Source organism: Squalius cephalus (genome assembly GCF_949319135.1).
Source record: "Squalius cephalus genome assembly, chromosome: 2".
Taxonomy (NCBI): Eukaryota; Metazoa; Chordata; class Actinopteri; order Cypriniformes; family Leuciscidae; genus Squalius; species Squalius cephalus.
This window is the reverse complement of record NC_137123.1, coordinates 25,375,218-25,391,993: the sequence shown is the minus strand read 5'-3', so window position 1 is coordinate 25,391,993 and position 16,776 is coordinate 25,375,218. Positions and strand designations below refer to the sequence as shown.

General features: G+C 39.7%; 1 protein-coding gene and 1 pseudogene across 4 annotated transcripts; both read right to left on the bottom strand.

The window, feature by feature from the left end:
* Nucleotides 1-400: 400 nt before the first annotated feature.
* LOC307174402 (prostaglandin D2 receptor 2-like) lies at nt 401-7,671 on the bottom strand. 3 transcript variants are annotated; one of them, XM_079898183.1, is made up of 2 exons: nt 7,524-7,671; nt 401-3,045 (listed from the first exon to the last, which is right to left on the bottom strand). In XM_079898183.1, exon 2 carries the CDS (start codon nt 3,041-3,043, stop codon nt 1,760-1,762), a length of 1,284 nt encoding a protein of 427 aa, XP_079754309.1. In that variant the 5' UTR covers nt 3,044-3,045; nt 7,524-7,671; the 3' UTR covers nt 401-1,759. The 3 variants fall into 3 exon arrangements, with proteins under 3 accessions (XP_079754309.1, XP_079754311.1, XP_079754310.1); XM_079898185.1 differs by having other exon boundaries at nt 613-2,997; nt 7,524-7,648; XM_079898184.1 differs by lacking the exon at nt 7,524-7,671 and adding an exon at nt 3,432-3,736 and having other exon boundaries at nt 613-3,045.
* A 3,661-nt stretch (nt 7,672-11,332) lies between these two features.
* LOC307153650 (putative nuclease HARBI1) lies at nt 11,333-16,064 on the bottom strand (annotated as a pseudogene). The gene is made up of 4 exons: nt 15,627-16,064; nt 14,084-14,199; nt 13,859-13,970; nt 11,333-13,771 (listed from the first exon to the last, which is right to left on the bottom strand). The product of its transcript is annotated as a putative nuclease HARBI1 (transcript).
* Nucleotides 16,065-16,776: the final 712 nt, after the last annotated feature.

The following is a 16,776-nucleotide window of genomic DNA, read 5'->3' as shown; positions in this document are numbered from 1 at the left end:
CGCTCAAGTGCTGCGGAGCTAAACCATTTAGTGCTTTGTAAGTAATCAGCAATATTTAAAAATTTATGCGATGTTTAATAGGCAGCCAATGCAGTGTTGACAGAATGGGCTAATACGGTCATACTCTGGTAAGAACCAGGAAGTATGTGCAAATTCAGATCAGATCAGCAGTTTCTGAAATACTCAGACCAGCCCGTCTCTCACCAACAACTAAACCACATTAAAAGTCGCTTACATCACATTTCTTCCTTATTCTGATGCCCAGTTTGAACTTCAGCAGATCTTTTTGACCATGTCTACATGCCTAAATGCATTGAGTTGCTGCCATGTGATTGGCTGATTAGATATTTGTTTTAATGAGCAGTTGAACAGGTGTTCCTAATAAAGTTGGCCAGTGATACATATCCAAGTCCTTCTTTATTCTGTGGAATGCAGTATGTATTATTCATAGCAGAAGGTCCATACTTTTAAATACAATGACCACAGCCAAGCAGTCAAGCAAGATTTTCCGTGAATATCAACTTAAATTTCAGTCTGTTATTTGCTGTCATATGGCTTCCATTGACTATACAAATGTGAAATACAAGTTGTATGTAATTTTTTTTTATAATGCATTTATCACACCTTTCCCCCTTTGACAGTTTATCAGCCATTTCACTGTATGGAAAAGAACAACATAAACATTCTTTAAAACATTTTATTTTGTGTTCTACAAAACATGACATACCAAAACTAAGAATTTCTGAAATTCATGTCAATTTTTTAACTTTGTTTTACTTGAATTGTTATGCTGATAATATAATTTGTAATAACAGTTTGTATAAAAATAGAAAAGATTAACAGGTAAATGCGTATGATGTCACCAAGTGGATATATATAAATTATGAATAATAGTGGACCAAGAACTGAACCTTGAGGGAGACCCATGTGAAAGTGGAGCAGTGGCAGATTTATATCCTTGTATTGTGATATAATACTTTCTGTTACTGATGTAGGAAATTAGCAGGAAAGAGCTGAACCAGTGATGCCAATATCAGAAAGGCGAGAGATAAGTATTTCATGGCAGACTGTGTCAAATGCAGAGCTTAGATCGAGAAGCATCAAGATTTTTATTAACCATGAATCCATGGACAGAAGAATGTCATTAACCACACAAAGAAGAGCAGTTTCAGTGCCATGAGATGGGCGAAATCCTGACTGAAAAGGTATAGAATTAAAAGTTTTGTGTCTAGTCTGTATTCTAGTTAAAAGATTTTTTTTCCTTGATAAAAAGACTAGTTTAGACAACACTAAATATTCTGATGAGAAGCTTCAAGATAAATATTTAGTTTTCATGTAGTCTCTTTATGGCTAATATTAATGTATATTGAGGGAAACTGCAGTCCAGTTTTCCATACCTTCCATACCCGTGTGTGGCCTGATTTAAAATGAGCATAAATCTTGTGTGTATATACTGTAGTCAGTAATCTGAGCAATGTGGGAGAACAGAGACAGGAATATGGGCCATGTTTCTTCGTCTGTGATTGAGGGATTTTTGCTTTTACTCCAGTGCCACGAACTCTCTAATATTACAACCTAACAACCTCAGAGGTAATCCAGCATGACTATGGCTTAAATCAAACCCAGTGGAGGAAAGAGACACAGAAAAATATAAAGGCTTATAAGGCCATCCCATGATTGTGACCTCTAGTTAGCAGACCGTAGTCCACTCAGAAACATCAGTCATCAGTACCAGGTAATGTTATTCCTAATGATAAAGTTACATTTTGACGTCTCTCTTGATCTCATCTGTGGGACAGCTTTTAAAACCGAAGAGGTTGATGGAGCCCTGGGAGTCATGCTGGATGCGGGGAACTCTGGGAGGGGTTGGAGAGCTGAGTAAAGTGGGAGACAAGATATCTTTTTTCTTCATCCTTCCAGTAACCAGCACTAATGGCCCAGCTTCCTCCACCAGCCCCTCAAAAAGCGCCCCTAGACTTTGGCGGATTCGACTGCAGAAGTTTGGACAGCTAAAAGTGTAGATAATTGGATTCAACACAGAGTTCAGGAAAGTGAACGTTGTTACGTAAGGTAAGGACACCTCCACCAGATCCACAAGCTCTGTCTTGTACTGAGCCGTCACCTCCAGCAAGCAGAAAGCGTGGTAGGGCAGCCAGCAGAGAACAAAGGTTGCGATCACCGTGACTACCATTTTCGTGAAACCTTGCGAGAGTCGAGCACCGTTTTGTCCGACTGGTGAAGACAGGCTGCGGAAGAATTTCAAAGATTTCTGTTTGCCATTGCTCGCACTCTTCCGTCTACTCTCGAGCCTCTTCCTGCGAGCATGCAGCTCTATAACAAAGAAAGCATAACTGACAGCAATGACCACCAGTGGCACGACAAATGCCAGCAACACTTTGGACACTGCCGTCGCTTCCTGACGTGCCTTACAGTCTGTATGCAGCGTGCTCTGTGTGGAATAGAGTGCAAAATCATGATAGCAAAGTTTGCGGCCATCCTGCTTAAGCACGACGGATCGGAACATGAAATACGGAAACGTGTTAACCGCCGCCCATGCCCATCCTAGGCCACAGATCTTCCATGCTGCCGACACAGTGCGATGATTCTGAGTCCACACCGGCTTAGTCACCAACAAACAACGGTCCAACGATATCACAGCTAGTAGGAAGGCAGAAACAAACATGTTGAGGAAAAATATGGAGGCATGGGCTGCACACAATGGGCCGCCCAACTCCCAGCTGTGGCCCTTCAGTAGGTAATGAGTGAAAAATGGCAAAGTTAGTGTGGTTAGGAAGTCCGACAGTGCCAGATTAAGAACCCATACTGCCGCAACCGTCTTGCAACGAAGACGGCAACCAAGGACCCAAAGCACCAGTCCGTTTTCCAGGATTCCCAGAGTGGATACCACACCATGCACACTCACCGCCGCCAGGTTCACTTGAGTGTTATTGTTCAGGGTGTGAGAGATCATTTTCTGCAGAACGGGACAGTGGAGCTCTGAGAGGGACGAATGGGAGGAATTAGGAGGTAATGAGGAAGTCATTGCTGTCACAAAAAAGAGAAAAAAATATTTATTACAGACAACTGAAATGAAGCACATAGATCAACAAATGAAACCTTTATTATGTGTGTTTGAAATGGGTTTCTTTCTTAAAGTTTAACATCTGTAGGATTCTAAGATGGGGGTCTTCAACCAGGGATTTGCAATGTTATTATAGGGGATCTGACATTATTGTTTTATTGTTTGATCTGATATTTTTTTGAAAAGAAGTCTCTTATGCTCACTAAGGCTGCATTTTTTGATACAAAAATACAGTAAAACAGTAAAACTGTGACGTACTTTTGCAATTTTAAATACCTGCTCTATTTTAATATATTTTAAAATGTAATTTATTTCTGTGATGGCAAAGCTGAATTTTCAGCATCATTACCCAGTCTTCAGCATCACATGATCCTTCAGAAATAATTCTTATGCTGATTTGGTACTCTAATTTTGTGCAAAAAAACCCCCCGTTTTCACTGTTGTGTTCTGTTTAGTTTGTTTTCATTGGACTTGTCTACCTGTCATCTCGTCACGTGTCGTTTTCAGTCATTATTAGTTCAATTGTATCACCTGTGTCTAGTTAATTATCCGTATCACCTGTGTTCTGTCAATCAGTGTTTCATCAGTGTGTGTATTTAGTTTCTTCAGTTCAGTCAGTCTTTGTCTGTTATTGTCCATGTTAAGTGGTTTTTGGTGTAATCCTGCCTGTCTGTACTTGTGGAAATACCTTTTGTGAGTAAAAGTTTATATTGGAATCTTCTGCCTTCATCATTTTTTTCATCATCTTACAGATGACATCTTCTGTGACAGAAGAATGGACCAACTAAAATTTTATATGGATGACTGTTTATATCAAAACTGTCGTTCACTGGAGGAGTATGTGGAGGTCTACCTCAACCTTTTTCAAGACGCAAGCTGGGATGAGGATTCTCTGAAACAGCAGTTCTGGAGTGGGATGAACGATCTACTCGCACAGATGCTGCTGTTAGGCGACGTTCACCTGCCGTTCATCGACCACACCTTATGGGTGTGTGGATCCTCCCTCACTGTGGGAGCCGCTGAAGACGGACCTGACCAGCTCGATCATCACGTCTCGCCTCCTGTCCTCGTCCAGAGTCCAGAAGAGGTCAATTTGATTTTTCTTCCGAGCCTGCACTTCACGTCAGTCCTGCCGAGCCTGCGCATCATGTCATGCCCGCCGAGCCAGAGACTGTTAACGGCATACCCGCAGAGAGCCTTCACTGCTGGTCCCGTCCAGCCCAGAGACTATTTCGCCGCTGGTTCCGCCCAGCCCTGAGCCTGTCACCATCCCAGAGCCTGAACTCCCACCCAGGCTCCCTCTCCCACCTCCTCTCATCTGCCTTCTCTCAACCCTTCCTCCACCATTACCTGGCAACCCCTCTGCTCCTCTATCCACCTTTGAGGAGGTGGAGTCGCCGTGGGTCTGCCTTCCACCAACTCCACCAGGGTCGGTGGATCCCTGGACTCTGCTTCCGATCTCCTCTACTTGGACTCTGCTTCAGCCTGCCAGTACATTGCCTCCACCGTGGCTCCTATCTCCCTCACCTCCGCCGTGGCCCACCAGCTCCGCCAGGCTCCCTCGTCCCCCCGGTTCCACCTTGATCATTCCTCGCCCTGCCCTCGCCTCGGGACTCCTTTCCTCTGGCTTCGCCTCGTCCATCCATCCCTCTAGCTCTGTTGGGCTCCTCACTCCCTCCGTCTTCACCTTGGTCTTCGGTCACTCCGGCTCCGCCGTGGCCTTCTGGATGTCCTCCCAGTCCCTCAGCATCGCCCCGTCTCATCGGTTCTCTGGCTCCACCCTGGTCTCCTCTCCCAACTGCTCCGCCCCCGTCAGTTGGCCCCCTGGAGTCGTCAGCCCTGCCTCCTCCATGGCTCCTCTCTCCGTCGGCTCTGCCCTGGCCGCCTGCTCCGCCTGCACAGCCTGCTCCACCCTGGTCCCTCTTGCCTTCAGTCTGCCCTCACCCGCTCTTCGTCCTTCTCCTGAGTCCCCGCCCGCAGTTAGTTCTTCTACGGCGCGAGGCCGTGCCTACCAGGTGGGGGGAATTATGTCACTGTTGTGTTCTGTTTAGTTTGTTTTCATTGGACTTGTCTACCTGTCATCTCATCACGTGCCGTTTTCAGTCATTATTAGTTATTAGTTCAATTGTATCACCTGTGTCTAGTTAATTATCCGTATCACCTGTGTTCTGTCAGTGTTTCAGCAGTGTGTGTATTTAGTTCCTTCTGTTCAGTCAGTCTTTGTCCGTTCTTGTCTGTTAAGTGTTTTTTGGTGTAAGTGTAATCTGCCTGTCTGTACCTGTGGAAATACCTTTTGTGAGTTTATATTGGGATCTTCTGCCTTCATCTTTTTCATCATCTTACACCAAACCGTGACACTGCAGTTACTTTGGCAGTGACAATATTAAAGGAATAGTTCACTTTAAAATGAAAATTGTCATCATATACTCCCCCTCATGTTGTTTCAAACCTGTATGAATTTCTTTCTTCTGCTGAACAGAAAGGAAGATATTTAGAAGAATGTCAGTAACCAGACAGTTTCTGGGTCCCATTGACTTCCATAGTAGGAAAAAAATATACTATGGAAGTCAATGGGACCCAGAAACTGTCTGGTTACTGACATTCTTCTAAATATCTTCCTTTCTGTTCAGCAGAAGAAAGAAATTCATTCAGGTTTGAAACAACATGAGGGTGAGTATATGATGACAGAATTTTCATTTTAAAGTAAACTATTCCTTTAAGTTAATTAAGTAGATCACAAAGTTCAATGCAAATCACTAAAAGAGTTTACACATTTCTTACAACAGAACATTTACCAACAATTTCAAAAAAGAGGAAGGAAGAAGACTGTGAAATCAAGCAAATAGAAATCTGTGGTGAATAATGATAATCAGATGTGCACCTGTCTACCGAACCGTCTTGGTCTCTTAACTGTGTTAGTCCTGTCTATGAGGTTTCTGCTGTCGCTATTTTGACTTCACAACACTTTCATCCAAGACCTCTCTAAAAAAACATCATCGTGAGGTATGTCAATTTTTTTATCAGTTTATGCATGTGCGTGAATGATCGTAAGGTTTAGAGTTAAAGCATTTGTCATTATTTTGTTTTATCTTGTTATTTCTTGAGTTCAAAAACCACATGCAGACCCAGTCTAACCAAAATGCTTACCAACAAATTCACACATTATCTTGCTTGATCAATTTTACATTAGTTCACAGTGTCTAAAAAACATTACATTAAAAAGGCTTTCATAACACATTTATAGTGTTGCTGGGATTGAGATTCATTGGTAGGCTTTACAGTATTGTATTAAACAAAAACTGCGCGTCTCTCACTCTTGCGTAATAATTGATGGTTTAGTAGAAATTATTACTGTGTGAGATAATATACATCCTGCATCATCCTAAGGGTTGTCTGTTATTATTCCTCAGGAAAATCTTGGTGTTGATGTTCAGTTTCATTCATGAGTGATAATAGATCTCATTTTTTCTTTGAAAAAAGTAGTTTGCCATGCAGGGCACTTGAGCATGTCACTGCCTGCCCTCTCCAACAACAACATTTACTAAGAAAACATGGCAAGGGTTGTGGGAAGAGCAAAGAATCAAAGAGCTGAAAGAATTCAGTGATTGTACAAACAATTGGTCAGAATGGGTTTTGTTTATGACATACAATGGGGTCCAACAATTTGAGATCACTGTAGTCTGCTTCCATTATGCTTCTATTTACTTCAGTTTTTTTCATTTTTTTTTTCCATTATAATTTGTAATGTGTACTAATTTAAATGAAAATGTTGAAAAAGGAGGCACTCAAAAGCTCCACGAACTTCACAAGTTTGTGTAAAATATGATGTTCATGTTCTCTAGCATGATTAAAGAATGTTACAAATAGCATATTATACTTCAGTTGAAACAGAGATCTGATCTTTTGTACAAAGGCCACACATTTTTTATCAGCATACTTACATGATCCTTCAAAAATCATTCTATGCTGATTTGGTGCTCAAGAAACATTTCTTATTTTCAATGCTGACATTTTTTTTTTCCATATTTTTTGATTAAAAAAAAAAACAGCATTTATTTTATATTGTTTTAACAATGTAAAAATCTTTACTGTCTTTTTGGTCAATTTAAAGCATCTTTGCAGAAAAATGTTTTAATTTCTTTCAAAAAAGACCGAAAACTTTTTAACTGTATTGTATGTAAAAACACCACAACACAGAGCAAGAGCTAATCTTAAATCAGAACTATATAGTCTTTCGTAATTATTTTTTTTATATTTGAAGACTCTTTTCAAGATTCCCTGTTAATTTTACCATAAAATGCAAGACAATGACATTATCTTAAAACAAGTTTTTCAGGTTGACTTTTCTGACTTTTATTCTGCCACTATTGTCTAGAGATCCCCTATGCTCACATTTAAAGCAGTATCTGAGTAAACCTGGATAGACTAAAATGAAACATACCTTTTGTGAAATTTGTTTACTCAGACCCCACAGAGCGTTTTCTCCAGATGATCTTTAGTTGTCCATTAGTTACTTTCTTCTGTGAACGGTTTTTCACCTCTGCCTTTGTCATTCCTGTGTCTCGTACATCATTTTGTATTGAAGGTGTGTCAAAGAAGCGATTAAAAAAAGTAGAACGGAGTAGGTGTTACTTTCTGTCTTTCTTCCACATGACATTCTGCTGTTTATAATTATTGTTTTCCTTCAGACGACAGCCTGAAGCTCCAGGCAGGGCAATGAAAAAATAAAATAATTAAGAAGACACATGGAAATGTTTAACTAAATACAGACAAAAACCGAGCAGGATGGTCATTGTAACATGTATTTCTATGCTCATTATGTTTTGCGTCTGTCTTCCCTGTTCCTGTTTGCCTGTGTTCCATGTCATAGTAAGTTGACCTAGGGTGCGTCTCAATCAGCTCCCGAGCTGGGGAATCAGTATATCGGGTTCACGAATTCGGGCACTAGTAAAGACAGTAAGGATCCTGGCTCGCTACACTTGGGACACTGATGATGACTCTATTTCCGGCAATGTGACATTGTACAACATCATCACTACTGAGAGCTGATATCTTTCTAACATTATTGTAATGTTATTTAAAGTACATTATGATAAATAGTTTGTTTTTATATATAGCCTACCCGCAACATTTCAGCTGTAAACAAATTATTATAAATCTTAGCTAGATTATGTTTATTGCGTGTCTAGCGATGTATGTATGCTGAAATATAATAAAATAATTTCAAAACGTCTATTATGTGTTATGCTCACGTGATTTAAGTTTCGTGATTTAATTGAAACAGCCCTTAAGTTGTCGACTCCCTGCAGTGCCCTTACTACTAGGGAGCTGATTGAGATGGATCCCAAGTTTCCTAGTGTGTGCCCGTTTGTTCATGTAGTTACTGATTACATTCCCCTGATGTTTATTACCTCATTACCTCTTCTTGTCTATTTAAGCCCTTAAGCTGGATGCACATTATACTATTTATTATAAATCTAGACGCACCCTAGCGGCAGAAAAATGTATTTTGCAGCCAGGGTAGTCTATCAACTCTCGAGCTATTGACTTTCGAGCTGCAAAAACCTAAATTGGGTCAGCCGTCGCTAGTGGGGTGAAAAGTGGTGACAATTATAGGGGCCCCCCACAAAATCCAGCAGTTATACTATAGGCCCCTGTTGTGTGAATAATTCTAATATTTATATTAGTTGTATGCCTGAGATTTAAATGAAAACCACAAAAACATGCAATTTGGTTAAATATTTTTTCCAAATATCCTCTTACCTCCCTATAAATGGTTTAGTCCGATCTAAAGTATTTATTAATTATTCAGTCAGTGACAAACATCAGGGCTGCGTTCAGCCCATTTTTTTACAGTCTATGGTTCAGCCCCGACAAAACGTTGCACAACGTTTTTTAAACAGAAACGGTGATGCGTTGAACACACTGTTCTGATGACGCAAGAGTTGCAACTATGGCAGCTGAGAAGGTCATTCTTTGTGTTCTTTGTGAAGAATTTTCTGAGCCTGATGAAGTCGGTATAAATATGTTTTTAATACTACAAAATATGCCCGATGTTACAGTTACTGCACTTGCCGCCCAGAACAAAAGAGAACATCCCAATCGAGTGAAGGGATTGCTGAAACTGAAATGGAAGCACACATCTTACCTAATTCAGACTAAAACACATCTATTTAGCCTCACATACTGACTTTATTTGTAGTTCATACTGTTTTAATACCCTGTATTTTCTTTCTCATTTTTAGGAAAAGCACTTAATTACCATTGTTTATTTCTATACCAAATGTCATACACTTGCAATGAAGCTAAAAATATAAACAACTACATCATTATGTTGATATCCTATTGTTGATTTAAAAATCTGGCTTTCCCCTGTTGTTTAATTTCATGGAAACAGACACCTGTGATTTTGCCAAGAGATCTCTTATTTATTTGGTTTATAAAACATAGGAGGGAGAGACAATGGACTAAGCGAAGATCTAATTCAGCTTCTCAGTCATCTTTCCTACATTTCCATCTCTTCCTGATTTTCGGACAAAAGGCTTGGTCTTTATACCACTGACCAAAGAAAAAAACATCACCATAGGAACACATACATTCAGCAGAAGAACATATGGTTTCCATTAACATAGGAATGTATACACTATACATTTCAGTCTCCAACTCAGCACACAATTCAGTCCAAAGTCTCCCTTTCTCCCTTTCTCACAAAATACATTGAGTACAAACAATTATGAATGTATATAAAAAGTAATACTACTGATTATGAATATTAATAAAAAGTAATAATAATACAAAAAAACATTAAATGATGAAATTTGAGTCTTCACCTATATTTTTACTATAAAACTTACAACAAACATGTCTTCTAATATCCTCAGTTGTTGCGTATACCGAGCTGCATCGAACACATTGTGCGAGTTCACTTTAATACTGCGTGCTTTATATACATGTTGCTGTTGATTGGACTGCAGGGGCCTGTACCATGAAGGTAGCTGAACAAACTCGGGGTTACAGGATTAGTTTTGAGTCGACAAAACCAAACCGATGCAATCAGGCTTTATTGGTACCATGATGCAGCTCATCAACTTTCTCTGTCAACTCAGGCTTTGATCCTTAAAGGGGGGGTGAAATGCTATTTCATGCATACTGAGTTTTTTACACTGGTAAAGAGTTGGATTCCCATGCTAAACATGGACAAAGTTTCAAAAACTAAGTTGTACGTTTGAAGGAGTATTTTTGTTCCAAAAATACTCCTTCCGGTTTGTCACAAGTTTCGGAAAGTTTTTTTCGAGTATGGCTCTGTCTTACGTAAGATAGGGCGGAATTTCCTTATATGGGTCCTAAGGGCACTTCTCCGGTAAGATCGCGGCCGCGCGCGCACTCGTAGACCAGAGCAAGAGAGCGAAAGCAGTTCGCCATCAAAGCGCCCTGCCCGGCTTTTGGGAAGTCAATGTCACCAAAGAAGTGTGTTTTTGGTTGCCAGGGCAAGACAACCCTGCACAGATTCCCAAAGAACCCAGCGTTAAGGAACCCGTGGCAGTTTGTTTTCCTGAGCATAAACGGAGTTGTGTAAGACTTTTGTTCCCTGCATTTCGACGATGATTGTTTTATAAACAAAGCCCAGATCTACGGATTTGCAGATCGTCTAATGCTTAAGGATCGAGCAGTCACAATGATAAAGGTTCGCGGTCGTGCGTTGGAACCGGACGGTGAGTAAAACTGTTTGTTGAACAAATGGCTCTGTGTGTTGTCACTAGCTTGGCGCGTTAGCACAGCTAAGCTTCGCCCACACGGCCCGCCCCCAGCCGCTCGTTTTTTTCCGGAAAGACTCGGTACAGCCTATCTTTATGTTAAAAATTTAATAAAACAAAATACTTTTTGGAGATATGAAGGATGCAATATTACTCTATAGGTACTCAAGATTAACAGGAGATTGGGTGAAAATGAGCATTTCACCCCCCCTTTAAGCTATGATTACTAGAGTGACGTCGACACTGAACAGCCAATCGCGTTCCATATTCAAGTTATATTTTTTTCCGCGCAGGAGCAAGAGATTATTCTTCAGAAATATGAAGAATATAGAAGTGTTTTTCAAGATCGCAGTAACACTGTATCTGCTGCCAAAGCAAGAGAACAATCTTGGAGGAAGATTGTTGATTGTGTTAATGCGTAGGTTAAACAATTAATGTAAATTTATGTAGGCTAATCATATTAAAAATGTATTAAATGCTGAAATAAAAATGTATTCGTGTTGATATATACATACATACGTGTGTGTGTAGATGTATGTAAAATGTGAATGTATAGGCTATTACATCCTAAGAAAGATTGATATTCATTGATTTTTAGATGCAACCCCAACTCCAAACGTTCTTGGCAGCAGATCAAGACAAAATATAAAAATATAATTCAAAGTGGTGAGTATTTACCACAACCTTTTATTATTTTTGTGAACATTTAATCACAAACACTTGTTTGCAGCAAACAGAAAAAAATGTGAAATGAGGAAAACTGGGGGAGGGCCACCTCCTCAAGATTACACTGTGGCGGAGGAGTTGGCGCTGAGTAACAATAAGGGGCGGCCGATTATGGATGGGATTGCAAGTGCTGTACTAGTCTGACCCTGGTGCTGGCTCATTTAAGCAAGTGACACTGGGTATGTGTGTGCATTACTACTTTTTTTAAGTTTTAAATATGGCTGACTGTATGTTCTGCAGTAGAGGGAAATACAGTGTCCCTGTTGAAGCCAGCACACATACACACAGTCTCCCACACAGAGGTCAGTATGCAGCAGACTTTATAACTGCTTTATAACAGTTATGCTTTACATGGGCCTTTTATTTATTAGGGTGAACCAAACGATGAAGACACTCTGTCTGTGTGTTCTGAAACAGTTGCTGAGGTGAATGCACCGAGCTTTTTATTATGGAACACATTTGAATGTCATAATTACGTGACTGGCCCTTATGTAACCGAGTAAAGAAAGGAAAAAACAGAAACTAAGTGTGAATAGTGTCAAAATGCTTCTTTTAGTTATAAAATATTGGTTCTTGTTCAATTAATCCTGTTCATTGGTTATTTAAATAATGCATCTTGGAAAGAGGGAGACACCTACAGGCAAGAAGGGTGTACAATGGGTTGAATCAGCCATCTTCTCAGTTCACGCGAGCTTTTGAGAAGGATGGTAGGTGAAAAAGTCTCTGGTCGATCGGTTAAGAAAATGTTGGAAGTAAATAGTCAATAGTGAAAAAAATAGTCAATTACATTTGTCTAGAAATGTGTTTGAGAACTTTATTCTGTATTTCCTGTTCAGAATGGTAAATTAGTGTGTAGCAGGGTTTTACATGCCTGACAGGTGGTTGTGCATACAGCACGCCATGTGCTAATGGCGTCCGCTTTTTATTTCATTTGGTATATTTGATTGATTATTTTGTTTATTATTTTCTGACAGTTTTCTGACCGGACCAGCAGTATTTATTGTCTGTTTGATGCTCTTCGTGTCTTTTCCAGGTATGATGTATTACTTTCCTTCTGAGCAATTTTTGTTCTATATTTATAAAAGGAAAAGAGACTGAGTCATATTTGTATGTAACAAAAAAAAATGTTTATCTTGTCAGTTTACGCGAGCTTTTGAGAAGGATGTTTTATGACCGGACCAGCAGTATTTATTGTCTGTTTGATGCTCTTCGTGTCTTTTCCAGATTTTCTCAGTTGCAGTAAACACTAAAGTGAATGTGCTCAGCAAATTTGCTTTCGCGTGGTCATTATTGAAATGAAAGAACGCACGAACCGAGTGAGGGGTTACACTTCCACATCTCTTTTTTAGGATTTTTCACAACCTACCCCAGAAACTGAAGCCTCTACCTCAATGGGCTATAGAAGGAATGTGAACAAGGTAATGCTTTAAACCCTTGACATAAATTACAGTCAGTCCTGTGTTTGTAGAAAGTCAAGCCACTTTTTGTGATTTGATGAGCCTCCAGAAAACGTGTAATGATTGTTTGTGGTGGAATTGTTTCCAGTGGAAACAGACTCAGTCAGGGCCCTGTACAAAAGGAGTCTCGAACTAGACTGTTCACTGAAGGAGCTGGACTGTGAGCTGAGGAGGCTCCAAATTAAAAAAATTAAATTGGAGATCAAACAGTTGGAAAAAACAGATCTCAGTATGTAAACTTTTTTTTAACCAAGTAACACTTTAGTATGAACACTGTGAATGTTTATTAATGTAATTTTTCTTGCTCTCTTTCTTCCTCCCTAGCCACATGACCAATAAAACAGTTTGAGACCTATCTGCAGTGTCAGTGTGCTTTTATTAAGTAAAATATTGTGTTGTGATTGCATCTCTGACAGCTGCGCCAGCTGGGTGGTCAATTGTGATGGGGTCAATTTCATCAGGGAGAAGCTGGTTTTGTGGTGGTACTCGCTCCTTTCTGATAGTGGCTATATTATGCAGAATGGCACATGCAGCCACTATCTGTGATGCCAGCTCTGGTGACACTCTTAAACACCTAAGGCATTTGAAACGTGCCTTTAGGATGCCAAAGGTCATCTCGATCTTGACCCTAGTTTTACTGAGGGCCACATCAAAGCGGTTTTGTGGCCCTGTCTGAGGGTCAGTATAGGGGGTTAGCAAAAACCTCTGGCATGCATAACCTCTATCTCCTACAAACAGGCCATCAAAAAGCCCTGTCATAGAACAGAAAAGGGGAAAATTGTGTAAGTTTTGCAATTAAAATTAAAACTTTAAAGTGTACTGTACCAAATTTAACTTGCCTTCCTCAAAGCGCTGACACAAAATAGACTCACGGAAAATTCGTGAGTCGTGCACTGAGCCAGGCCATTTGGCATCCAAACTTTTGATCATGCATTCATGATCACAAGTCATCTGCAGATGAAATGTACAGTAAATAATTGTCCTATCTGTTAGTTACTATTTATTTAAAGATTGATCTCAATGCAAATAAAAATCATTTCACATAGGCTATATAGTTGCCCTACCTGAACATTAAGGCTGTGAAAGGACTTTCTGTTCACATAATCTGCCTCATGTTCTCCGAGAGCTGTGGAGATTGCAACATGTGTGCAGTCTGTTGCTCCTATGACTCTAGGGAATCCTATCATAGGAATTAAAAATATATATTTAAAATCATTCTTAACAGGTAGCTACTGCAGACTACTGTATAATAGATTTCTAAGTGTGAAATATGCTTTTTTGAAGAAGAAAAAAAAATGAGTGTGAAAGGTGTAATAATAATAGCACAAAGGGGAAATATTAATAATAATCCATAATTACCAATTATGATTAATTATTAATATTTGGGTCAGTTAATTAGATTAACTTTTAGGTAAGCCAAATTAATATTACAATCAATTAATCAGTTCCAACAAACTCTTTGATTATTCATTTATTCTAAGGAAAATGTATCTTTAAATATATAAAAATATATATAAAATAATTATTCCTTATGTACAGCCATTAGAGCATGTAACAAGATCAAAATCGTAAAAGGGACTTTGTATGCAAACAGAGGATCAGAAACCAAATGCATAATTGTGCACAAGTTTTATTAACTAAATCACAAACATAACTAAACTAAACAAACAAACATACGTATACATACATTCATACATCCATACATGCATAGGTAAAGTGGTGAGTGTTATGGAACCGGAAGCAGGAAATAGAACTATGGAGCAAGATCTTTTTTTGTATGAGAAGAACCATAAGCTTATCATTTTCAGAGCACCTCATTAAAAATAGATACTTGTATGATCAATTCTTGAAGTGGTTGAAGATTGAATTCGTTGCTGGGTCCTTGAGTGTCAAAAGTCATGGTGCAAATTGCAATCGTTTCTTCTCCGTTGGATGAAGAAAATAGGATGAACTTGTATTGTCGCTGTTCTCATGGCTGGAGTGCAGATTGTGGCCTTCCACGCTCTGGTGCGGCAGGACACAAAAGAGCACATGGTGAGAGTTGCGAGGGACTTCGTTCATGTTGAATGAAGTCACTGAACTCCTGAGGTTGTCCTTGATGCTGGAGTAAGCACATGTCCTGGATGCTTCAAAGCCTCCTGAAGTGCCAAGAAGGCCAGGAGTTGATTGTTGCCAATTCGATGATGGTAAAGTTGCAGTCCCCCCCAGTATCAGCAGATCCAAGTATATCCAAATATATATCAAAGTATATACATAATGGTACATAAGCCAGTAAATCATTCACACAGTTTCTGGGATGCATGTTCATTTATAGATCAGTTTGTCTACGATTAAATGAACGCAGGAGACTCTGTTCTGATATCTGTGCCTGAGTTAGTTACTTGTTAGCATTCCTAAGAGCCATAAAAACCATCCTATCTGATCGCAGCCATGGCAACCAGGGTAACTGAGATCTTCTTGCCCTGTTTTGGGGGCTGGGACACAGATTCCCCGAGTGAGTTCTAAATATCAGTTGTTAAACTATAACAAATATTCATGTCTGACTTGTCTCAGTTGTTACAAAGGTTAAATTTGTTCATGTGATGTCACCCTATCAAGATATTTTACCGGCAATTTTATAAAAGCCCTCTTTTATGGACATGGTCGATAAATGTCCAGGGAACACAATGATGCTATTTATGTACCCCTGCAGAGCGAGGACCACCTTTCGAATGGTTCGACAGACCGTGTTTTTCCCTAGATTCTCTGCATCCCCGGCCGCATACAAGTATGTACCACTTGCAAAAAAACGCAACGCAATACATAGCCTACCATTTGCGGTACAGTAAGGGCATGGCTTCGACGAGTCACATTTGTTATGTGCGGCTCAAGAAGTTCACAAAGATAAGACATTCCTTCTGCGGAAAATCTGTATCTTTCATACAAGTAAGTTTCAGGAAAGTCAAATGGATTTTGTCTGTCCCTAAAAACTCTTTCTCTACGAAGTGCTCGTCTAACAATTTGCGCGGAGATGTCCACCGGATTTGGGAGAAAAGGTGAAGCCATTGCAACAGAGAACAGACGCTGGGAATTAGTTACGTCACCTATATGTTTCTTTGCTCACAGCTGATTGGTCAAACTTGAGTCTGAGATATTGAATCCAGAACATAACCTGCCCCGGAGCAGGTTAGCCATGCAGCGTAAGATACTGTTGGAAAGTTTTCTTTCATCGAAGCAGAGACCAGGAGACAGGAGTTGGGATCGCGTTCAACAGAAGTTATTCTTTATTGAGAACTCCGCTGTACGTGGCTGCAGGAATCCAACATAATCTAAAGTATATAAATTTACATAGTGTCTTATAGGCATTTTAGGAGGAGGGACTTTTGAAGGTGGAGACAAATTCAAACAAAGCATGTAAATGAGTATACAGGTTAAGGAACCCGCCCCAGACCGGCAGTCTCAATTTAATCAGCATAACCACTCAAATGCATATGTGCTAATCAAATCAGCCAAACGATTCAACGTCTGGACTGTGGCTCTTGCTCCAAGAGCCATTAAAGACAATAGGTTAGCGTCTCCGTGATCTGACTCATTTAACTTACAAAGGAAAAACAGGTCGGGCAGGAATATCTTGCTGTAAACTCAATAATCATCTGAAATCAGTCTACTAAACTTTATCAGTTTATATACTATTGCAGTGGAAAAACTAAATTAAACATTTAATAAATATGTAATCCAACAATACCATAGCAACGAACACCGATTAAAGCCAAGCTAC

What these genes read in the sequence shown, in the direction of transcription:
- LOC307174402 (XM_079898183.1), bottom strand. Translation starts at nt 3,043, where the DNA reads ATGACTTCCTCATTACCTCCTAATTCCTCCCATTCGTCCCTCTCAGAG.